Source organism: Nilaparvata lugens, chromosome 6, assembly GCF_014356525.2.
Source record: "Nilaparvata lugens isolate BPH chromosome 6, ASM1435652v1, whole genome shotgun sequence".
In the NCBI taxonomy this organism is placed as follows: domain Eukaryota; kingdom Metazoa; phylum Arthropoda; class Insecta; order Hemiptera; family Delphacidae; genus Nilaparvata; species Nilaparvata lugens.
The window spans coordinates 38,026,207-38,051,908 of NC_052509.1; the positions used below are offsets into that span (position 1 = coordinate 38,026,207).

Below are 25,702 nucleotides of genomic sequence, written 5' to 3' on the forward strand. Positions count from 1 at the left end.
ATTTAGTTAAGACTACCTTGTTTCTCTATTTCCAAAGCCTCTCGTACAATCCTAACTCGAAAATCTTGAATGTTGGCTATTTGTTTAGAATTTTTAAAGTTTATTTTGTGCCCTGTGTTCTTTTCGTGGTTGTAAAGAGCTGAGGTGGATTGTTTGTTTTCTATGCTCAGTTTGTGTTCCTTTATCCTGGCTGATATTCTTCTATTTGTTTGACCTACATACATATTGTCACAATTCAGGCAGGGGATGCTGTAAACGCCTTGATTTTCTAGTTCTAATGTCTGGACGGGTTTCTTTAGAAATTTTGAAATAGTTGTAGGTTTGCTTTCTCTTCCTTGAGTTTTTCTTCAGGTTTTGGAGGTGTCAGTTGTTTTATCAAAGAGTTTTCAATTATACTACTATTGTAATCATTACTCTTCAGTATGGATTTGATTGTCTTGATCTCCTCTTCTTTGCTTTTTTCGTCAGTGAAATGGAGAGATCGAAAGATAAGACTATTGACTACAGAGAAGGAATGTGCGGGGTGATGATGAGATAGTGCATTGAGGTATCTATTTGTATGGGTTGGTTTTCTGTATACAGAGTGTTCTAGATTGCCATTTTCGTTTCTGGTGATTAGAATGTCTAAGAATGGTAGTTTAGCTTCTTCTTCTATTTCGAAGATGAACTGTATTTTGGGGTGTATCTGGTTCAGCTGATTGAGGAATTCGAAAAGTTCTTCTTTACCATGAGGCTAAATGATAAAGAAATCGTCGACATATCTCTTCCAAAGGGTTGGTTTCAGTTTTGTTCTACTGAGAGCTTCTTCTTCAAAATGAGTCATGAAGAGATTGAAGTCTTTTAATTCGAGTGTCAAGTGTTCAAATTCGTGAGTGTGATTGTGGAAAAGCTATTGCATTTCTATTATTTTGTCGTATTTCTCTCAAAGTCTGTAATCCCAAAACGTGTTTCATTTTTCAATCCAAAACGTGCAATATCGTTGTTTGTAAAACGCTTATCGTTTATCCTTATCGCTTCCGAGATTGTTCTTCCCAACTTCCAATCGGTTCGGTTCGGTACGCGCACGCGCCTAGAGAGAGCACGAATAGGAGCAGCAACTGTCATCTGGCAAGCGGTGCTAGCGTCACGTTCACCTGGAGGGAGAACGAATAGGAGCAACGTCAACCTGCGCAGACGTATTCAGCCTTCACCTGTAGTCCTGTACAGGTTGGAAAGAGAGAGAGAGTGAGTAAGACAGGTGAGACGACACCGAATTCTACCCCATTCAATATTCAATTCGCACTGTACTGCTCACCCCACAGCCCGACAGCTGTAGTTATAACCTCCAAGCGTTCGTTGTTTACCTTTTCGTAATGACAGATCCTCCCGAAACTAGCTTAACATCGTCGAACATTAACGTATCTGTCCTAAATCAAACAACAATGGAAAGTTCTAAGAGTGTCATTCAATACAAATTGCTCTTCAATAAGCGCTTACGACTTATTCAATTCACTTTGAAAAATATTCAAGGTGAAATTTCTCAAGCCATGATCACTAAAATTGAAGATGATTTCGGTCTTTTCGAAAATATTAGTGAACAAATTTTTGAATTATCAGTTATTTATGACATTCAAGATGCTTCCCTGCATGAAATTCAATCAAAGTACGTCGAATTGTATCCACGTTTCATTCAAATGTCAAAACCGCAAACTCTTGTAACCCCCACTGTTAGTAAATCAAATATTCAGTTACCGCGAATTCCACTCACAATATTCAACGGGAATGTAAGCAAATGGAACGAGTTCTACAATAATTTTTAAATGTCTCATTCATGATAATGACAGTTTATCTGTTGTTGAGAAATTCCAATACTTACGATCAAGTTTGAGAGATTCTGCTTATGAGAGCATTTCAAGCATTCCTCTATCCGAACAAGGCTACTCATTAGCATATAAACAGTTACAAAGACGTTATCAGAATCCACATATCTTATCAAACTATTTCATTGATCAGATTCTCGATTGTAAAAGTGTTACAAAGGCTGACTATAATTCAATTCGGCAATTCATTGATGTAAATCAAGCGGCAATTGAGTCATTAAAGGGTCAGCAAATTGATGATCATTTCGATTTTGTATTACTATCAATTATGTTAAGGAAAATCGACATTAAAACTCGGTATGATTTTGAATCGTCATTGTTGCCTAATGAAATGCCAAAGTGTAAATCCTTACTAGATTTTTTGATCAAAAAGTCAAGAGCTAATGAACTTATTAATGCAACCGGAACATCCACGTCAGTTGAATCCAATTATCGATAAGCCAAAAAATATATTTAATTCTAGCCTGATAGTTGCTAGCATTTCAAACGCAAACTCAGACTCTGAAAATTCAAACGTGAATAGAAAAGTAACACCTCATGTAAAATTTGTTCATCAAATGATCACAACATCTATTCTTGTCCAAAATTATTCAAAATGACAGTCCAAGAAAGATATGATGCTGTTAAGAGATTGAAACTTTGCTTTGCTTGTCTTGGCAACCATAATAGGAAATTATGCCGCTCGAATAAATCTTGCAAAACTTGTAGTTCAACTGGTCATCACACCTTACTCCATTTTGAAAAAATGCCGTTCAGGTCTGGACCTCAAATGTTGTCTTCTCAGTCTAATGTAGTAAACTCCGCTTCTAATGTATGTGATACCAGCCTTTCTGCATCCGACTCCTCAAATTGTTTGTTAGGTACTGCTCAAGTTATTGTGTTTGATGTATTCAATCGCGCTCATACCGCTCGTGCGGTGATTGACTCTGGATCGCAAGTCACCGTCATCACTAGAGAACTCATGAACAAGCTACATTTAAAACCAAGACCTTCTAGCAGAAGGCTAGTCGGAATTGGGTCACGAACCTCAATTACCTACGGAAACGTTGACCTGAGTATTTCATCTAGATTTCAACCGCACTTCAAATTGAGTACCACCGCTACAGTGTCATCAAATCTAACCTACCGTAAGTTTCAATTCAGAAGACTTTAGACAGTTCGCAAATTTAAAATTAGCAGATGAGAGATTTTATGAATCTTCTAAGATTGATTTAATCATAGGTGCTGATTGCTTCATCGACATTTTATGTAGTGAGCACACATTATTGAAGTTTGAGTCTGGGCCTCATATGTTGAATACAAAATTCGGTTGTGTCGTTATCGGGAAGATTGATTCTGCCAGCCAGCCTTAAGCCGTTACAGCCTTACTCGCTTGTATAGAACCAATCAATGAAGTGCTTCACAAGTTTTGGGAATCCGAAGAAGCTCCAACCGTCGCTCAAGAAGATCCTTCGCATAAATATTGCGGGAGACTCTTTACCGAAACTACAAGGTGCCTTCCTTCTGGCCTTCCTCCTTGTAGCGCCACCGTTCAAAGAAGAAAGTGTAAAATTAGGTCATAATCGAGTCTCCTCTATGAAAAAGTACTTCTCTCATGAGAAAAGTTTGGCAACGGACAATGTTGTCTGCAAACAATACCACACTCATGTAACGCACCAGGTGGGCGGTCGGCTACGCAACTCAGCGCTTGCATATAATGTGAAGCCTAAAAAACCTGAACACTTCACCAACCCTGTAGCCATTGGCAATAGTCGAAGCGATCCATCCTGGCGCCGACAATATCACCAGAGTGGTGACACTTCGCACCCCAAGTGGGGTCATGAAGCGCGCAGTGAATCTCGTGATCATGCTTCCCATTAGTAAATAAATAAATAAATAAATAAATAAATAATCATTTTATTTGTAAACGAGCATGTTATGCACATACAAATAGAGTTGCTATCTGATTAGAGCCCATAAACAACAAAATTATTCATAGTGATCACAATAACAATACTATAGGTACAAAGTTTATAATATAATATGAGAATAATAGGCCTTTAACATTACAAATAGAAACTTTACAAAAACATAAGAAGAATAACCAACAATAATTATTAGTTCTTAATCAATCATCGAGCAATATCAACAACAAAGTCTATAATTTTATTAAAATGTGCTTTACGCTGTACATACACTCTAAACTTATACTTATTTATACATCAATATTATCCTGTAGTTTCCAGAATTAAATTTCGAATATTCATAGCGTTAATCATGTAATTGTAAATATCCTTCATTTTATTTGCTGTTATATTTGAGAGAAGAACTAGAGTTTTATCTTCAGGATTGACTATGTTTCTTACATATTTGGCCAAGAACTGTTGTCTCAAATCAATATACATCGGGCAACGTACCAGGACATGAGTGGGTGTTTCATCTTCTCGCATGTTACAAAGTGGACAATACTCCATACTGTCTATGTATATACCCCTGTTCTCTAAATAAAGATAAATTCCGGATTTCGATGCCATACGTAATTGTGTGACTAATCTTATACATTTAAACGCTGATCTTATTTGAAGCTGGTCGCCTAGAGCAAAATTGGGATTTAAAGCCTGGTAGAAAGGGAAAGAAATGGAGTTGAATGCTTCCTGTTTGTCTGCCTCGAACAATATTGCACCATGTCTACTAACTATATCCCATTTCATCCTACCAAGCCGTGTCAACCAATTCTCCGCCTGATTCCAATCAGTATTGACATAAGCAAGAGTTAAATGATGTTTCACCAAATTCACCCAGTTGAGAGTATTTCTGTTTTGATAGAGCTGACTGTCTGACAAAAGCATGAGCTTCTTAAAACAAATTTTGGGGTACCTGTTTTCTGGCATGCCTAATATTTTTATCAGCCACGTTAAAGTTTTAAACATAATCAAATTAACCAGTTTAACCCTTCCTGTTTCTAAACGTAGTGCCCAGCTCGGTGTACGTCTACTCAAAAACAACATTCTCTTGAAAAATCCAAGTTGAACTCTCTCCACCTGCTCAGCACAAGCCAACCCCCACACTTCAGTACCATATAACGCCGTTGGAAGAACAACTGATTCAAATAATCTTATCTTGCTATCCCAAGTATCCGAGCGAGATTTTCTGAGAACCTGTAACATTACTTCACTGACCCCCTTAGATTTAGTTAATACAGATGAGCAGTGTGTATTAAAACGGCCTGAGGAACTGAATTCAACACCCAAATATTTATATGTATTGCATACTTCAATTTCTTCTTCCTTATAATAGAATGATCTATTCCTTCTCAACCTGCCCTTATGAAAAGGGATTATCTTCGTTTTAGAAATGTTAACTTTCAATTTCAGAGATTCACAATAATCTTCTAAGCATTTAATTTTGTTTCGCATGTCGGAAGGACAATCTGCTAGGATGACGACGTCATCCGCATACAGAAGAATTAGAATATCAGTAACTCCATCTATGTATATTCCAGATAGACCTCTAGCTCTGAAAAATTCCTCAATATCTGAAATATACAATGAGAAGAGAAGCGGGCTAATCGAGTCCCCCTGCAATACGCCCTTACCTACTGGGATGGATGCATTCATATGGACCAGCTCTGCTCTACGATAAAGCTCGCTAAGAAATCTTACAATCTTACTACTAACTCCCACGTTTCCCAGCTTGTACCATAAACTAAAATGGGGTACACCGTCGAACGCTTCCCATTAGTAATAAAATGTATACTGATCTACAACACTGGGAAAATGTTACAGTGTTGTAGCAGACTTTTTCTGAACTCTTAATTTTGTGTTTCTTCATTCAGTGTTATAGTTTGTTGTCTCCACTTATGTATTTCATATTCTACGTTATTTAAATTCCGTTGAAACGTAATTTGGTGGGCGGAATGGTTAGAACGCAAACAGTACAGTGCGTCTTATCGCTTTTAGTTCCCCCCCTCTCTCTCTCATTCTCTCTCTCTCTACCTAGCTCTGTCTATCTCCGAGGAGGAAGAGAAGGGTGCTTTTCCCCAGCAGAGCTGAGTGAGACCCAGTCATCGTTAAAACCGCAACGTTACAACCGCATAAAGTAAGTCAATCCACATTTTATGTATTTTCCTCGGTCCTCCGTATTTGTAAACCCCTCTAAGTTACCCCGCGCTGTTCATAAAATGCCTTTATCCTTAAAAGTTAATCCTTAAAATGCAAAATTTCAAAAAACCTTGTGTACATCGACGCGCAGTTGAAAAAGGAATATTCCTGCCAAATCTCATAGAATTCTATCAACGCGTTTCGCCATACTCGCGTTACATACAGACAGACAAAAGAAAATCCGAGTTAAAACATAGACCTCACTACGTTCGGTCAACAATACACGTGGCATCCAACAACAACTGTATAGGCACCCAATTCTGTATAGACCCACATTTGATTAAATTTTTTTACAAATTCGAAGAGTGTTTAGAAGACCCCTTGATCTTTGCTGATCTACATGAGTTTAACTCGTAGTATTTTATTTCTCATAATCTAATGTTGTCTTGCTTGCATTTAATAATATCTATCATTTAAATGATAATTCAAGATTGATACCTGGTGCATGGCAATGGGCACGCCGAACGCCTTTCGCTCGAGCGCATACTTGGAGGCCTCGTCGAGGGCACGCTGAGCCAGACCGACGGCGCCAGCAGCGACGGGCGGCCGCGTCTTGTCGAATGTCTCCATGGCGATCTTGAAGCCGGCACCCTCGCCTACCAACACGTTCTCCTTCGGAATACGCACGTCCTCAAATGTGATGCCACGTGTGTCCGACGCCCGCTGGCCCATGTTCAATTCCTGCACCAACAAAACTAACTTACACTTCCACACGTCAAAAAAAAACATAATATGGTTTATGTTAAATGTAACATCAATAATGAATATGATCGATAATTTAATCAATAATACTATTATGCACTAGAAAGGTAACCCGTGCTTTGCACTGGGGAAAATTTTGTGTTCAATAATTCGATTATTTAATTTTAGCCAGTAAATAGATACAGTACACATGGCCATGTCATTACAATGATTACAAATAATAGAAATACAATAACAATAAAGATAATAAATAACATCCAGTGCAACAGCAGGCATCAAAGCTATTTGGGTTTTCAACAAAAATTAGGCAAACAACAAAGAATTACTCGATTTAAATCTTTACTTAAAAATTTTTTGGGAAAATTAAAACTAAGTATAAAAACTGTTATCACGGTCTATTACTAAAATTATATAGAGCTAGTGTTGTGACATGTTATCTCCTTATGCCTACAGGAGACATAAAAAATAGAATAATTGTTATATTTTGTCAAGATAAGTGAATACGGTAATCCTCATGAGAATTGAAAACTCTCAGAAAAAAAGAGTTTGATCGGTATCATATCTGCACCCTTTCATTTATAAATCACGCAGGCAACAATTTACGCCACGGTATCAATTATTATTGGAGAAAGCTCTGTTTGGTTGGTTTTTTATCGTTGCGAGAACTTTGAATCACAAATTGAATACGTTTGTTCTAATTATTAAATTAGAATTGATTAATAGCAATGAAAATAAACTTATGTCCATCCTTGGTAAATTAAGATTTTTTGCAAAATTTTAAGTTTATCAGTTCAGTAGTTCAGACGAGATGATGCGTCGTGTCATTCGTCTATCTCTAATCGCCTACATCCCTGAACCGATTCTTTCTTTCATTATAGTGTAGATATAGATTATTAAGTATAGTAAGAGTATTATATTTATGTGGTGCATCGTAATGAAGATGTTCGAATTCTAGGCTCAAAATTTTTCAATATATTTTATATTATTATTATATTTTTTTAGAACATTTCAAGAATTTGTGTTTATAATTTATTATTTGGCATTTCTATCAATCTATAAACATTCAAAATCAGAATTACATAGTGTATTTATGCACTGGGAGTGCAGTGAAGAAGGGCATTTTGCCAGAAACTGTCCATATATTTATCGGCGAAAACATGAACAAAAGACACATCATGGAAAAAATGTTGGACCCAGAAGGATAAATGTAAACACTGTGCGAAGAGTAGAACACAGACCAAGACAACTTTCTGACCCCGAAACGGAAGAAGAATATTCCTCTCACTCATCAGACTGTGGAAATAGTAGTAGATACGAGGAGCAGTACAGAAAATATTCAAAAAAAGATTGGCCCAAACTGAGAGGAATTGACAAAAAGCCAAAGAAAAATGAGAAACAAGATTAAAGGGCACGCCACACCAAGCTCGCTACCGCGGCGGTAGCGAAGTTTTAAAAATCGCTAGCCATGTATTCAGGTTGATCGCGCCACACCGAGTTCACTACCGCGGCGGTACCACCTCACTACCACCTACGACCGCCTGCTAGGCGATTCAACAAAAGTTCGCTGAGAGGTAGTACGGCGGACAAAGCGAGCTCAGTGTGGCGCGCTCAACCTGAATACATGGCAGGCGATTCGAAGAGGTAGCGCAGTGCTGAGTGCTGTAGTCACGCCCTCCCCCCACTACTAGACTCACTACTCGGAGACTACCGCTAGCGGACGTTTTTCGGTGTGGCGTGCTCAGCCGAGAAAACTAGGTACCACCAGCGGTACTACCTCGGCGGTACTGGCGAGCTTGGTGTGGCGAGTCCTTTAGGATCTGGTTCAAGGAATATAGGCAGCAAGATTACAAGAAGAGTGTGCTTGAAGGGTGAGTTGCCTGTATTTTTTGTAAAGGACTGAGATGTTAATTGCTTGTTGGACACAGTATCAGATAGTACATTGACATCTGAAAGAGCATTGAGAAAAATAGACAGTAGCTTAATGATTAAAAGATGCTCCTGTCAAATTTTTCATTGACTGGAAAGAGAGCTCTGAAAGGAGAAGTAGATATAGATCTATTTGGATTAGTAGGGATACACGAAATTATAAGAGTGCATGTGGCAGAAATTAATAATAAAAAGTATGACATCATAATTGGATGTGACGTGATGAAAGAAGTTAAGGGAGCTCCTAGAATTTACAAGGACCAATGGATTATCAAATTAAGGAATAAGATTTATAAAGCAAGAAGTTCAATTTCAACAAACAATCGTATTTATATGGGTTCCATTACTAGACAGGATAATACAGATGAGATGCAGTTGACCAAGGAAAGAGCACAGCTAGCATCCTACATACTAGACAAGTACAACGACACTGTTTATAAAGAGGCAGAAGTCTTAACTACTACTGAAAGAGTTCATCATTCAATTCAACTAAAATCATCAAAACCTAAATTTGTAAGGTCTAGAAGATATCCGCATTCAATAAAAAAAAATATCAAAGAACATATTGGGCCATATGAATAAGTTGAGCATTTGCTTATTGTGATGATAAAACAGCTGTAATATTTATAATCTGTTATCTCTGTTACTAAGACACATATTTAATGTCGAATAAAGCTCGTGTTGAGTCCAATTCTATTACAATTTATTCGACATTAAAAATAAAATAAATGGGTCCGAAAAGAAAAACGAGTAAACGTCAAGATTTAGTCAGTGAAGGAGAAAACGATTCGCAAAACCAAATGCTTGGAAAAATACTGAAACCAACAGTTTTATCGATTGACCAAGATTCAGATGAAGCACCGAAAACGTGGAGACATTGGAAGGTAACATTTTTAAACTTCTTAAAAAACAGTTCAATCCCGAAAAAGCATGAATTGAATGTTTTAATCAATTATGTGTCACCGAATATTTTTGAAAGTATTTGCAATTGTATATCATTTGAAGAAGCTATAACAACTCTTGAAGAAATCTTTATAAAACCTCAAAATGTAGTACATGCACGTTACTGCTTATCTAAAGCAAAACAAACCCATGAAGAATCAATTGATCAATTCTATAATAAACTAAAACGGCTAAGTTTACCATGTAACTTTCAAGCAGTCACGGCTGACGATAACAAAAGTGAATATATCCGAGACGCGTTCATCTCCGGATTAGAATCATCGAAAATCAGACAACATCTTTTCGAAATGAAATCGCTAACTTTGCAAAACGCTATCTCACAAGCACGAATGTTAGAGAATGCTGAAAACATTGCTAAAGAATACGAAACCAGTTCAGAATATGTTAACACAGTCCTAGCAAACGAGAATAAAAATACCGAGAAAACGACTTTAGTCCGTAATTCTTACCAAAAGAAGATTCAATGCAGATTTTGTGGCTATAATAATCATACTGATAATAGCCAATGCCCAGCAAAAGGACAACCATGCCTAACTTGTAATCGAATAGGCCATTTTTCAAAAGTATGCAGAGCACGAAACGATAAAAAAAACCAAATGGTATCTGCCACAGTAATTTCAGCAGCAAATACCAGCACTGACCTCTCAAAATGTCTTGTTCCTATACGTGTTAATGGAATAGATACATTGGCACTATTAGACACTGGGAGCACAGCAAGTTTTATAGATAAGAAACTAGTAGTACAATCAAAGATGAAAACTATGCCATATTCCAATTTGATTACATTTGCTTCAAGTGCCTGCAACACTAAAACAACTGAGTGCGCTTTGAGTGAAATATATTTCCAGAACGAAGAATATAATGATTTTCCTTTGATCGTATTGAACAAATGTTGCGCTAGTGTAATTTTGGGACACGATTTTCTAAAGAACTTTTCATCCATCACTTTTGATTTCGGTGGATCTAAAGCAGCACTACAACTGAATGAAGACAATGACGCAAGAAGGCCTACTTATGAAATTAAAAAGTGTGCTCTAGCCCAAGCTACAGTAGAACCTGTCTCATTGTTTCGTGATCTTCAACCGGACTGTCGGCCTATAATAACTAAATCGAGACGACATTCAGAAGAGGATTACTTGTTTATGATGAATGAAGTCAAACGGCTTAAAGATGCTGATATTATAGAAAATAGTCATTCTTCTTGGAGAGCTCAAGCATTTGTTACTTCAAGAGAGAACCAAAAGAAACGTATGGTGATTGACTATTCACAGACCATCAACAAATTCACGAATTTGGATGCCTATCCACTACCACTAATGGAAGAATTAGTCAATAAGGTAGCGCAATATAAAATATTCTCATCCATTGACCTGAAATCTGCCTATCACCAGATACCAATCTTGCCTGAGGAAAGGCATTTCACCGCATTTGAAGTTGGACACAAACTGTATCAATTCAAAAGAATTCCGTTCGGAGTCACGAATGGAGTAGCTGCTTTCCAGAAAGTGATTGATCAAATCATAGAACAAGAAAATTTGACATCATGTTATGCCTATTTAGATGATATTATTGTATGCGGAAGGACCCAAGAAGAACATGATGAAAATTTAGAAAATTTCTGGAGAGCAACAGAAAAATATGGCCTCACGATTAATGAAGAAAAGTGTAAAATATCTATGGAGAATTTAACCTTTCTGGGATTCGAAATTGGTCAGGGTATGATTAAGCCCGATCCAGATCGATTGAAACCACTCCTTGACTTACCAGCTCCAAAAAATCAGAAAGAATTGAAGCGTGTCCTTGGAATGCTTGCACACTACTCCAAATGGATAAAAGAATTTTCAAAAAAGATCCATCCACTTGTGCATAATACTCACTTCCCGTTGAATGAAGAATGCAGAAATATATTTGAATCATTAAAGAAAGAAATAGGATCTGCAGTTCTAGTGCACATTGATGAAAAAGTCCCGTTCACTTTGGAAACTGATGCCTCAGATTACGCTATTGGAGCAGTATTAACACAGAATGAGAGACCAGTGGCGTTTTTCTCAAGAACTCTTTCCACATCTGAAACTAGGCACTCTGCAGTGGAAAAAGAAGCTTATGCCATTGTGGAATCAATCAGGAAATGGCGACATTACTTACTTGGACGAGAATTTACACTTATCACAGACCAGAAATCAGTTTCATTCATGTTTAGTAATAAACAAACCAGCAAGATTAAGAATGACAAAATCCAACGATGGCGCCTTGAATTGTCAGAATATAAGTTCAATATAATTTATAGAGTTGGAAAAGAGAATATACCAGCAGATACACTATCAAGAGTCTGTGCCACTGTTGGATGCCATACAGATATAAAGAAACTGATAAAAATTCATGAGGACCTGTGTCATCCAGGAGTTACTCGACTCCATCATTGGACCAAAACAAAGAACTTACCATATTCAATAGATGATGTAAAAGAAGTATGTTCCAAATGTATTACATGTTCTGAAATGAAACCACGCTATGCCAAAGGAACTGGCCGCCTTATCAAAGCAACTCGACCATTTGAACGTCTTAATATGGATTTCAAAGGCCCACTACAATCAAGTTCAAGGAACAAGTATATTTTAGTTCTTATAGACGAATATTCCAGATTCCCATTTGCCTTCCCCTGTCCTGACATGACTACTAATACAGTAATAAAACACCTTACATCACTATTCTCTCTTTTTGGTGTACCGTCTTACATACATTCCGATAGAGGAACATCGTTTATGTCATCAGCTTTGAAAAATTTCCTACTATCAAAAGGAATTGCCAGCAGCAGAACATCGCCCTATAATCCAGCCGGTAATGGGCAAGTCGAACGGTACAATGGAGTTATATGGAAAAGTGTGATGCTAGCCCTAAAATCGAGAGGTTTGAACAACAGTCACTGGGAACAAGTTCTCCCCGATGCCCTTAACTCTATTCGTTCCCTATTATGCACAAGCACCAACTGCACACCACATGAGCGGATGTTTTTACATGCAAGAAACTCAAGTAATGGAAAACCATTACCACCTGGCTATTGACACCTGGACCAGTATGGTTGACAAAAACTCAAAACAAGAATCGCAAGTTGAAAAAGTTGAATTAATCGAGAGTAACCCTGAATATGCGTTTGTTCGCCACAACGACGGCAGAGAATCGACAGTCTCACTTCGCCAGCTCGCCCCATACCCCACGAGTGCCGATTGATATTAAGGGGGGAAGATTGTGATGATAAAACAGCTGTAATATTTATAATCTGTTATCTCTGTTACTAAGACACATATTTAATGTCGAATAAAGCTCGTGTTGAGTCCAATTCTATTACACTTATTCTTCTAAAATATGGAGCATTTGCTACATTTTCTATGAATAAACGTGATCAAAACCTTTTGCTCATGCTCATCAAAAAAATAGTTTGAGCATTTGCTCAAAAGTAAAAGCTTATACTCAAAATTGTATGAATAAACTAGAGCATTTGCTCAACTTTTGAAGCAAATGATTCAAAAAGGTGAGTCTAGTGTAGAGGAGCTTATCACCTTTTGCTTATAGTAAAATGGTTCAACTAATTCGTATGAGGAAGAGGAAACTATACCAGATACGATCACAACCAATAGTTGAGAACTATAAAACTCTTTTCAGATTCAACCATGATATATATCACCATTATTCCCACAAAAGAATAAATACAAAAGATACCTAGCTACCTGATATAAAGATAGCCATCACAAAATAGGAAATAGGCATTTAAGAAGATGAGAGTGTAGACGATTATAAGAAGGCTATTGATATTATAAGAATATGCTGAAGATTATTATAGATATGACATTTTTTCACGCTATAATTTCAAAATTCTAAACTCAACTAACCTAAAAATCTATTCATAAATAGAAAACAGAACAGACGAGGCAAACACAAGCGGTGCCCCCTAATTGCATATTTAGCGCTTCCGTGAGATATAAAAACAAAGTAAGGCTACAAAAGCGAATCAGCTGATGAAAAATCTTCAAAATACGTGACAATTTGCTCCAGAGTTCAGGAGCATAAGGTAAAGCTTAATCACATAAAAATGAGCAAATGCTTTTGCTTCTACCTTTTGCTCATGAGCAAAACCTTATGCTCCATGCTCTTGCTCATGAGCATTTGCTCTGGTTTTATAATATGAGCCATTGAAGACATGCTCAAACAGGATATTATTAGAAAGTCATATCTCCATTTTGTAGTCCATTATGGGTTGTTCCTAAAAAGGCTGCCCCGGGAGAACCACCAAAGTACAGAGTTGTAGATTCTAGACAACTGAATGATCAGACTGAGTCAGAAGAGTATCCCCTTCCACGTTTGGAAGATATGGTTGACAGGATGAGGGGAGCGCAGGGTTTTAGCACTTTGGACCTAATATCTGGTTACCATCAGATCAAACTGAACCCAAATGATATTGAGAAAACAGCATTCAGTTTTGAAAGAGGACATTACGAGTTCACAAGAATGCCATTTTGTTTGAAAAATGCTGCATCTACTTTTCAAAGACTTATGGATGAATTCTTGGAAAACATAGATGAGCAAGCAATCCAAATTTACATGGATGATATTGTGGTATTCAGTAACAACCTTCATGATCATAAACAACATCTTACGCAACTGTTTGAAAGAATGAGAGAATTTGGATTTAAGGTCTCAAGAGAAAAAACAAACTTATGTCAACCAGAAGTGAAGTTTATGGTACATGTAATTTCAGCTAGTGGAATTCACCCAGATAATAATAAAATAAGTGCCATACTAGAAATTCCTATTCTCAAGAATATTAAGGAGATAAAAACATTTTTAGGAATGGTAGGCTACTACCGAAAATTCATTAATAATTTTGCACAGATGACAGAGCCACTGACAAATTTATTAAGGAAGGGAGTGCGGTTCAATATGTCGTCTGATGTTATACAAGCAGTAGAAAAATGTAAGAGAGCAATTTGCTCTCCACCGGTTCTCCAGTTTGCAAACCTTCAGCAACCGATGCTAGTGGGGAAGCAATAGGGGGGGGGGGGAGTTTTGGCAGAGGATGATGCACGTGTTGCATTTGCAAGTAGTTGCACTGTCAGCCGGCCACAGAGAGACGTTACAGCACCATTGATTGATTGAGTACTTTATTTATGTAGATTACAATATATACTGGCTTATACACTTATATACAATAGCTTACAATACAGCAAAATTATAGATGAATTTACATAATATAGACTAAGAAAATAGTTATTGAACTGTATATGATATGAAAAAGCAATTTGTAATATAATAACTACAGATAATAATTATATTGTTATGCATCTACATAAATTGGCGGAGCTTTGGACATATCAATGTCCATTCTTCGGAAAGAATATTAAAAATATCCTCCCCACTAACTCTCTACCAATTGAAAGAGAGCTGTTAGCAGTTGTATGGTGTAGAGACAACTTGAGGCCTCCCTTACCTCTATTCAGCTTACAACCCCTAATATGCCGCCATTATTATGAAAATTAAGCAAATTGAACGAAACCTCTGCACAAATCACAAAATGCAAAGAAAAATTAGCTGTCTACAATTTTAAAATCAGACACATAAAATGAACCGACAATTTTGTTGAAGATCGCCTATCAAGAAATATTAATCCATTATCTGTCAATTCAATGGAAGAGAGCAATGAATACTTGACAATTGAACCAAATGAGATTGAAGTAATAAGTGACATCTTCAATGATAAAAGGAACCAAATAGTCCTGTTAAAGAAACAAGATGGAATAATTGAGACTAACATGCATAGGTATGGGCCTATCAGAATTACAACTATTATTATCCCTCCTCAAATTTCAGATGGTGACTTTATGAATACAATTTGAGAAATAACAGTCAAGGGTAAAATCTATTATATCTATTCGGACGATCAACTATTAAAGGATAAGATTAAAATCTCTATAAAAGTAAAGAATGGGATAAGAAAATAAAATTCTTCATGTGTAATAAAAAGGTAGAAACAATAGAAGATAGGATACAACAAGATAATATAATCAAACAGTAACATGTTGGGAGAACTAATCATCGAGGAGTTAAAGAGACTGTTCAACATCTCAAACGACAGTATTATTAGCTCAATATGTTCAAAACTGTGAATAATGTTCTAAGTGCATGCGAAACTTGTGAAAAAGTTGAATGATAGAGCCCCTTACAAGACACCTCTACAGTTAAGACCTACACCTGAACGATCCTTCCATACAATGGAAGTCGATGTTTTCCATTACAACAAAGAAAAATATTTAACTTCAATTGATCGGTTCACTAAATTTGCCACCGCTTGGCCTCTTGAAAACAAGACAGCTAAATTAATGCTTAGTAGTAAATCTGATAAGACTTTTGAGGTTATACCAAAATCCACAGGAGTTAATTATGGACCGAGGGAAAGAGTTTTGCAATAATCAAGTGAAGGCAGTATTACAAGAGTTCGGAATCGCAAGTCATTTTACAACAACAGGACACCCAAGATCCCACGGCATGATTGAGAGATTACATAATACTTCAACAGAGCACCTTCATCTATTAGAGGCTGATAAATCAATAACTGGAAAAGAAGCTATGGCGAGGGCAATATTTGTTTACAACAATAGCATTCATTCAACAACAGGCCTTACGCCTCTGCAATTAATTCATCAGCATGTGATGCACAAACCAATTTGGGAAAAGATGTGTAAAGAGAAGAATAGAATCGCTCGGCATAATTTGGAAACCGAACAAGTGGATGAAAAGATTAGAGTTGGTGATATAGTCTTCAAAAAGAACCATTATAAACGGACTAAGGCAGATCACCGTTTTATAGGACCTTTTATTGTTCAGGAACTTCTCTCAAGGAATCGATAGAAGCTTGGGAAATTGCAAGGATTGACGAAACGTTCTTACATAGAACATGTTCATGAGATAAGAAGAGTCAAGAGGCGATCGCCAGATTGGCAAACGAACTAACATAGGCTTGTTTTCATTGTTATTTTGTTTTTATGTTTGTTGCAGGGATAGTGAAGACTGGGGGGAGAGCAGTTAGTAAACCCAGCTGTTCATCAGCTACACTATCCCTATCATTATAATTTGTTGATTTTACAGAAATGAACAGTTTAGTTTTAGAACCAAAACGAACTACATTACTTAACTTATATGTTGTATATAGTCCAATTATTTATTTTTAAAAGTAACTACATTACTTAACTTATATGTTGTATATAGTCCAATTATTTATTTTTATTTTTTTCCAAGTGAAAACTGTGTAATGTGAACTCAACCACTACCTCCGTAAACACCTCTGATTACGGAGGTAGTGACTCAACCCTACATTAGAAATGTTATTGGACAAAATTTAGGAACAGAAAATGTTTTGGGCTAGAGCCTGTTATTTCATTCCATGTTAGTTTATTTTTTCAATAAATAAATAAATTATTGTAACCCCATACTGCAGTTGTAGAAAAAATCGTAAATATAATTCGAGCGTAAAACTTCGTTATTGCTTCGCAAAATTATCGCGAACCACTACTATGTCTTCATCATTCTCTCCTAGTTGCAATTCTCTTACTTGTACATCCAGTTATTTAAATAAAAATCCAATTTATTTTGTCTCAAAATAATACACAAAAACAATGCATAATATATTGAAAAATATAAAACAGTTATCACGCGACGCGAAGTGGAGCGTGATAATTTTGCAAGAGCGATAAGAAGCATTACGCGCGAATTACATACAAAATTTTTTCTACAACTGCCCAAACCTGTTCAAATCAAATCAAATCAATGTATTCCTTTTTATAAATACACATTATAAAAAATTATAGAAAGCATTATAGGAAATTTTCTTCACATGGGCTATGATGCCTGTGTGCGAAGAAGAGTCCGAATCATTTAATATATTCATTTTAATTCAGAGGAGGAAACAAGAGGAAAAACTAACTAAAGAGAGAGAGAGAAAAAATGGAAGAAGGGAAGAGAAGGGGGAAGAAAGAGAGAGTAAAAGGGAGACAGATAGATAGAAAGAGAGAGATAGTAAGAAGAAAGTACAAAATAGAAAAGTTTTAATTTGGGTCGAGGATCATCCATCAGGGCCGCCAGGCAAGCGCATACCAGAGACGGAGATAGCAAATTAAAAACAGATTATTATTTTCAAAAAACCTTCTAGAAATGATAAACAGCCAAGAGAGCAACATTTTCTTGTACGCGGCATTACTGTATGTGTTAAAGATTGACAACTGAACAGGCATGTTGCAACACAAGCGATGAGCAATATAATAGGGGCATCGGGATGAGGCCAGACTCGTCAATCTAGGCATCCTTATGTTGCTAATGCTAGAGGCACGTGTGAAATGGTCATGATAAAATTATATTTAAACTTTCCCTTCTTTTTTGCATATGCACAAGTAGTGCCTTGATAAAAAGCTGTCGAATAACCAAAACCTGAAACTCCATGAAAAGCTGATCAGTAGGATAACGTCTTGGATGGCCTGTCGCAGCCTTGATAACTGCCTTCTGCACAATCAGCAGCGGCTTCAAGACGTTCATAAAGGCACCCCCTCATACAACAATACCACTGTGGAGCAGTGCCTGAACATAAGCAAATTATGACAATCTTATAATAGAATGATCTAGTAGGGAGTTTAACTTTTTAAATAAATATATATATTTTCTGAGCTTTTGCTTTAGGTGCGTTGTGTGCTTATCCCATCTTAGATTCTTATCAAAGTATACACCAAGGTATCTATACTCAGAGACCTGCTCCAGCTCCTGACAATTGCATGTAGTAGGATCCGGACATGTATGAATAATAATAGACAATCCATCCCTTATATTAACATTATGATTACTGAGTTGCAGAGGCATTACTTTTGTTTTGTTTGTATTTAAGGTCAAGGAGTTTTGATCAAACCATTTTTTCAGGGTGTTAAGGCCCTCATTAGCTCTCCTATAAGAACCATTCCATGTTTTGCCTTCAAACAGTACAGCTGCATCGTCTGCAAAAAGGAACATTTTCCCCCTGGATTCTACCTTCACTTTATTATTTATATAAATAAGAAACAGAAGGGGACCGAGTGTGCTGCCCTGTACTACCCCGTAGTCTACAGTAGCCATGGAGCTTTCAATGTTCAACACTCTAACCACCAGTTTGCGATTAGTGAGGTAATCTGTGAACCAATCCAGGGAAATGCCACGTACCCCGACATGCTCCAGCTTCATGAGCAGTGCTCTTCTATCAATGGAGTCAAATGCTTTCGCCAGATCACGGAAAGCAGCGACCAGGCAGTTGCCCCGAGACAAACTATTGAAGGCAGATGTTGCGAAGTCAAATAAGGCCTCATTAACACCGACCCCCTCCCTGAATCCATACTGCTCTGGAGCTATAATTTTGTGAGCTTCAAGAAAGTTACTTAGCTGTACCCTCACCACCCTTTCCAAGATTTTAGAAAACAGAAAGGAGTGATATAGGTCTGAAATTTGGGTATGCATTCTTATCTCCACCCTTGTGTATGGGAATGACAGTTGCTACTTTCAGGGCCCTTGGAAAAACGCCTTGTCTCATGCTATTATTATGTGAGCTAAAGGTTTAGCAAAGTATTCAACATTATTCTTAACTAGGGAACGCTGCAATACCATCAAATCCAAGGGCAGAGTCACCCTTCATGGAAAGGATTATTGAAGTAATTTCCGCCTCTGTTACAGCTTGGAAAAAGAAAGTATTTGGATTGGAAAAATCTTCATCTGCTACAATCCTTTCACCACCCGAATTCAGAGCTGCAGCTAGATTATACCCTACCTTGGAGTAATAATTATTGAAATTGTCTGTCACTTGCTTGATGCTATCCATATTATTGTAATTCTGGGTAAAATCTGAAATTGGAAAATAATTAGTTTTTTTGTCTTCCTGTCAGTTCATTTACTACTCTCCATAATTTTTTGGGGTTATTTGTATTCTCAGCTATAAGGTTACTATAGTATTGTTTTTTGGTTGCATGGATTAAATTAGAAAGTCTGTTCCGGTAATTTTTATAATGTATTTTCAAGACTGTGTTAAAGGGTTCATTCTTCAATCGTTTCCCCAATCTGTCTCTCTCACGTATTGAACGCACAAGAGCAGGAGTTATCCACGGTTTTATGACTCTTGTTCTACTAGTAGGATTAATTGGTGTGTATTTTGCTTCATTTAGATTTTTTTCAACTATTTCCATAAAGTTATCAGAACTTATATTGGTATCATATTCATTGATTACAGTTTGCCATGTTTCATTTCTTATTTTGTTAGCAAAAATTCTAAAATTGATCTTGCGGAATGGAGAGATATTAAGCAGAGGAGCCGGGACCCTGCTTGCCGGAGGGTACTGTAGGCCAATAACAGTTGCGTAATGATCAGTAATATGAGTATGGCTGCACTAATGACAGGAGCTTCCATCGGTCTTACAAACGCATGATCGAGACAAGAACTAGTTGTAGGAGAGACCCTTGTGGGAGAATTGATACAGTAAACAAAACCGCTCCCAACCAAAAAATTAAGATACTCGTCGCGTTCATAAATCGTATTATTATCAATGAGGTCCAGGTTAATATCACCTATCATTATATATATAGTGTTCTTCTCGAAAACATCGTAGTAGTTTCTTAGACTGTGAAGTAAATCACCGAAGTTAGACCTAGGGCTCCGATAAACGGTTAGACTTTTCACATTCTTTCTATTGAATTTCAACTTTACCTCCAGACAATTGGCACTGCCAATTCCAAGATCCCTACAATCAGTCATTATATCCTTCCTAGCGTAAACTACAACTCCATCACTTCTATTAGAATAAACTGTTGTGCAAACAGCCTCATACCCATCTATTGGAATTAGGTTATTGTCATCCCTCAACCAAGCCTCCGTCAGCGCTATCACATCTGGCTTATCATGGAATTCGCTTAGTATTATAAGTGTCTCATCGAAATTTCTATTGTACGATCGAACATTCATATGGAATATTTTCAGAAAGGGGGCAGGACAATCATCGCGAAAAACGTTCTCCACCTCCAGCGGGCACCCACAGACTACCGACTCTACAGACAGAAGATCCTCAACTCTATCATCTGAGCAAAGAAGAAGAAGAAAGAAGAAAGAAAGAGATATAATGAAGAGAGAAGGTAAAACTTGCTTGGTTTTTGGAAAGAAAAAAAAACTCGCCGCCCGGGTCCACCGACCAGACGTGCCGTTAATAGTAATAATTATTGTGTATAATGAGTGAAGTGCATTAAATAAGGAATGCCAAGACAGATACCAGTAAGAATATCCGCATAAAAGCTAGATAGATTCAGAGTCTTCTTCATTACAAAGTCATGTATAAAAAATGCTATAATAAGTTTATAAAATAATACTAAAAAAATAATAAAATGGAATGGGCTTGAGCATAACTAATAAAAAAAATGTCTATTCGAAGAAAGATGTAGAAATATTATTAAAACAGGCATGCTAAGGATTTTATATCGTAATTTTGGGCAGAGGAACAGAGAAAAACAGCATTATGCTCTTTGTGGACTTCCGCCAAGCATTTGATAGCATCAAAAGAGACAGAATGATGAATGTGCTAAATGAGATGGAAATCCCAAGAAAGTTGACCAGTCTCATAAAGATGACAATGTATGGTACGACAGCGCAAGTTAAAATAGGAAACAAACTGAGTCGCTCATTCAATGTTACAACCGGTGTAAGACAAGGTGACACACTGTCGGCAACCCTTTTCAATTTGATGCTTGAAACAATACTTCAGAAGATAGGTACAAGTAGCACAATACTTAATAGAACAAGTCAAATACTGGCCTATGCGGATGATGTGGTGCTGATAGCAAGGAATCACGATAAGTTGAAAGAGATTTTCAGCACAATGAAAGAGGAAGCAAGAGAGCTGGGTCTGGAAATTAATATTGGAAAGACTAAGTATATGAGAATGTCTGCAAATGAAAGAAGAAGGCACGTAGACAACTTGATACTATCAGATGATTGCAGCATTGAAGGTGTCAGCGAGTTTAAGTATCTTAGAGTTACACTGACAGCCGACAATAAGACTAGCCAAGAAATTTCTAGCAGAATTATGATGGGCAATCGAGGGTATTTTGCAAATCAAAGGATTTTTAAGAGTAGAATAGTATCAAGAGCAACTAAAGTGAAAATGTACAAGACGTTAGTCCGACCGGTTGTGACATATGGATCAGAGACATGGACATTGCTGAGCAGGGATGAAAGAGCACTGAAGTCATTCGAGAGAAAGATGTATTGAAGGATCTGGGGACCACTATGTGATGGAGGGGTTTGGAGAACCAGACATAACAGCGAAATCGATGAGGCTATAGGGGAAGGAAATATTGTAAGATTTATTAAGGCAAGAAGGATGGAATGGCTTGGACATGTGGTGAGAATGAATATGGAAAGGACACAACTTAGACTGCTGGATGGACGAATGATGGGTCGAGAAAGAGAGGAAGACCGAGATCGAGATGGATAAATGATGTGATAGGTGATCTGCGTGTGCTGGGCGTATCCAACAACTGGCGGCAAAGATCCCAGAGAAGAGGCGATTGGAGGCATTGTGTTGAGGAGGCCAAGGTCCACCCAGGACTGTAGAGCCAACTAAAGTAAAGTAAAGTAAAGTAAAAAATAAATAATAAATTATTAATTATTAATTAAATTAAAAAAGAAAATTAAAAAATAATAATAGGCCAATTTTTGTTTACATGTTAAAAGTTGCATGGTTTCTGGAGAGAAACATGAAAGCTTCATCTCGTGGAGCGTTGAGAGAATTTATTTTTAATTTGTAGCTAACTTCCTTTCATGCCAGCAACATAATCTACTATATTATATAAACGCGCCATATAGATATAAATAGCTTCTCTGCTGTATTACATTATTCAGAATAATACTAATACTGTATGCACATCTTTTGTATTAGAGAACACGGATGTAGGCTGTTATTTATTTCCATTTCAGTATGAGATGATGATGCATTGCACTTCATTGGACACAGTATTCAGTGAATTTTATTGTATATATAGTGTAAGTAGGCCACCTTTAGGAATTGAAGATCTATTTATCATTATTTTATTTCTTGCTGACATTATGTTTAATTACTTATATTGGCGGAGTTACAATTACCGACTTTTTAGGTTAAGATCTGACTTTTTGGCGAGCTGCTTACCATCAGCTGATTAGCGAGCGTAAAGAAACTCTTCTGCGCATGCGTGTATGATTAGCGAGCGTAAAGAAAATCTACTGCGCATGCGCGGATGGTTAGCGAGCGAAAAAGTAGATTCTCCTCAGAAATAAGCTGTTTTACGAGGAGAATTGAGTATGTAAATTCTTTCTTTACGCGTAGTTGTAGAAAAAAATATTTGTGTTTTTGGTCTCTGAACATCAGTTATTTCACGTACCACCATCTATGTCTTAAATCTCCGAAAATGTGAGAAAAATATTGTTTCCTGCTTGTTCTATAACTCTAGTAAATAGATTTCTGTGATATTGATGTAGTTACCTTGCGACCAGGCTGCAAACCGGGCGAGTCACGCTCGACAATGAATCCGGTGAACGCCTTGCTGGCAGGGCACTTGGGGTCGGGGTTGGTGCGCGCCAGCAGGAAGTACCAGTTGGCCACTCCGCCGTTCGTGATCCACATCTTCTGGCCGTTCACGATGTACTCGTCCCCCTTCTTCTCAGCGCGTGTCTTCACTCCGTTCACGTCCGACCCGGCGCCCGGCTCTGTCACGCAGTACGCCTACAACAGTAGCAAAACATGTCAAACATAATAAATATGCTAACTTGAAAAGATATACAATATTACACAAATGTTATTAGAAAATATCTTCAAGTATTGTTTTCTCTTTTTATCGACAAAGTATAAAAAAACAATTACCGTACAAAGATGATAAAATATTCTACACGAAAAAGTTCAATTTGAATTTAGAGATTCAGTTTAAATCAGACCACATTCTACATTCACATAATATATCATTATATTGGGTCGGTTGAATAAAAGCTGGCAATTGCTAATTCTCGATTTTCAAGCTAATGCTAGGATTAGAGCTATATAATCTTATTTGTAAAGGTAGAACTAATGGCTAGTTTCTAGTCACTAGATTCTAGCTCAATCAACTCATTGTTTGAAACGAAAGAAAATACTGTATAGAAATGATTCAAATAATAGCATCCCATCATCATTAAAAAACAAAACAAATTACTTTCACACTACATAGTACAAAAATTTTTACAAAACATAAAAGAATAAAAATTGTATGCACTTCTCCTTAGGGTGGGCCTGTTTCGGTTGGTCTGTGGGCCTGCGTTGAAAAATCATTTACATTCTCAATTAGATAGAATTATTTCCAAAGTCAAAAAAATATCATTAGATGGGTTTCATTTCAAGATGGAGACACCCATGTAGAGACATTTTCAGGAATCACAAAATTTTCACTGATCTCTCAATTTATATTTATACAGAAATATTATATTCTAAAAAATATTTCAAATTTTTTTTTTTCAAATGTAAACAAACACTTATATAAAAACATCCAATCACATATTTTACACTTTTAACAGAAAAGATTGATCTGTCAGATGTTTATTGTACTCATTCATTGCATTTTTGTATGATTTATTAGTATCTTTAAATGTGAATATTGTTTGAGGTATGGGTCAAATTTTCCTTGTAAAAGAAGTATTAAGCTGTTTCCATAATTTTCACCAAACCTGTATAGTTGTTCAAGGTTCATCTTCATACTTCATAACCTCAACAATGGCGACAATATATTATGTATTTATTTGATTTTGTAGAAACATTTCTTCATGTGATTTGAGCATAAAACATCTTTGCTTAAACAAAATAGTTCCACCACTACGGAGCATCTCCACTACGTTTCGCGCGATAACTGTTTTTCTCAAACAATAAACTCTTAATGCCTAAATATCTATTCTATTCTATTCCAAGTCAACGTCTAGTACATAAGGTACTGTTATCATGATCATCGCGACATGGATTAGGCTTTTCAAGCCTGTACCAGCGTCCATCTTTTCTTCTGCCTATTGACTTGTGGGGAAGGGCGTTTAATGGGAAACGGTCTTGTGGCATTCTAAGGACATGATCTGACCACCTATTTCTATATGTTTTTATCAAACTCAACACTGGTTGGACATCAAATTTTCATTTCAAATCCGATCCTCTCTTGTGCATCCTTTGACTCATCTAAGGAATCACATCTCTGTTGACTGTATTCTTGATTCGTTCTTCCTTATCAATTCCCATGCTTCACTTCCGTAAGTCAAAGTAGGTATCGCCATGACTCTGTAAAATTTAAGCAAGGTGTTCTTTCTGCCTCTACCTTTGAGGTATCGAGTAATTGCTCCACATACCAGGTTGAATTTCAATACCTTTTTTGCACATCTTGGTCATGAGGTGTCGCAGCATAGATATTTGAAGTTTTACATCTGTTCCAAAATCGTGTCTCCCAATACTATTTTTGACCGTATCGGCCACTTGCCATGAAAGGCCATACATTGTTACTTTTATCACTTTACATATTTTAAATGTGAAATGTTACAATTACAAAATATGAGATTACAATTCAAATTCAAATTCAAATTTTATTGATTCTCAAAAAAATATATATACAACACTTTCAAGACATATATATATATATATATATATATATATATATATATATATATATATATATATATATATATATATAAGAATCTACACCTGCAAAGAAACCCTGTGCGCAGGTGTGAGTGAGTTGCATTATAAATGTTTTTCAAAAATATTTTTCAACAAAAATGATCCAAAACAAATTTCTTGAAAAAAATACAGAATAAAAACTAGTACCTACTTAATAATAAAGAGGATACTAAAAATAAAGGAACGGAAGAAGAAAAGACGGAAAAATCCAAGAATAAAAAAGAAGACGAAGGATTTTCATATCAATTAACTTTTACTGATTATATCGTACTTTTTAATAGCACTCGTTGCCAGTACACAAATCATGATTTTGTTAGCAAAGTTTATAACGCTAAAACCTTAGACAATAACACGATTAAAC

The 25,702-nt window shown here is 36.6% G+C and overlaps 1 protein-coding gene across 2 annotated transcripts in view; it reads right to left on the bottom strand.

Annotated features, from left to right (window-relative positions):
* The window catches only part of LOC111057743 (probable medium-chain specific acyl-CoA dehydrogenase, mitochondrial), a 95,035-nt gene that overhangs the window by 26,473 nt on the left and 42,860 nt on the right, over window positions 1-25,702 (bottom strand). For both annotated transcript variants that reach the window (XM_039430746.1, XM_039430747.1), the window contains exons 7-8: window positions 23,146-23,385; window positions 6,437-6,679 (exon numbers count right to left, since the gene is read on the bottom strand). In XM_039430746.1, coding sequence (XP_039286680.1) covers window positions 6,437-6,679; window positions 23,146-23,385 — 483 coding nt within the window. The remainder of the gene's footprint in view (window positions 1-6,436; window positions 6,680-23,145; window positions 23,386-25,702) is intronic.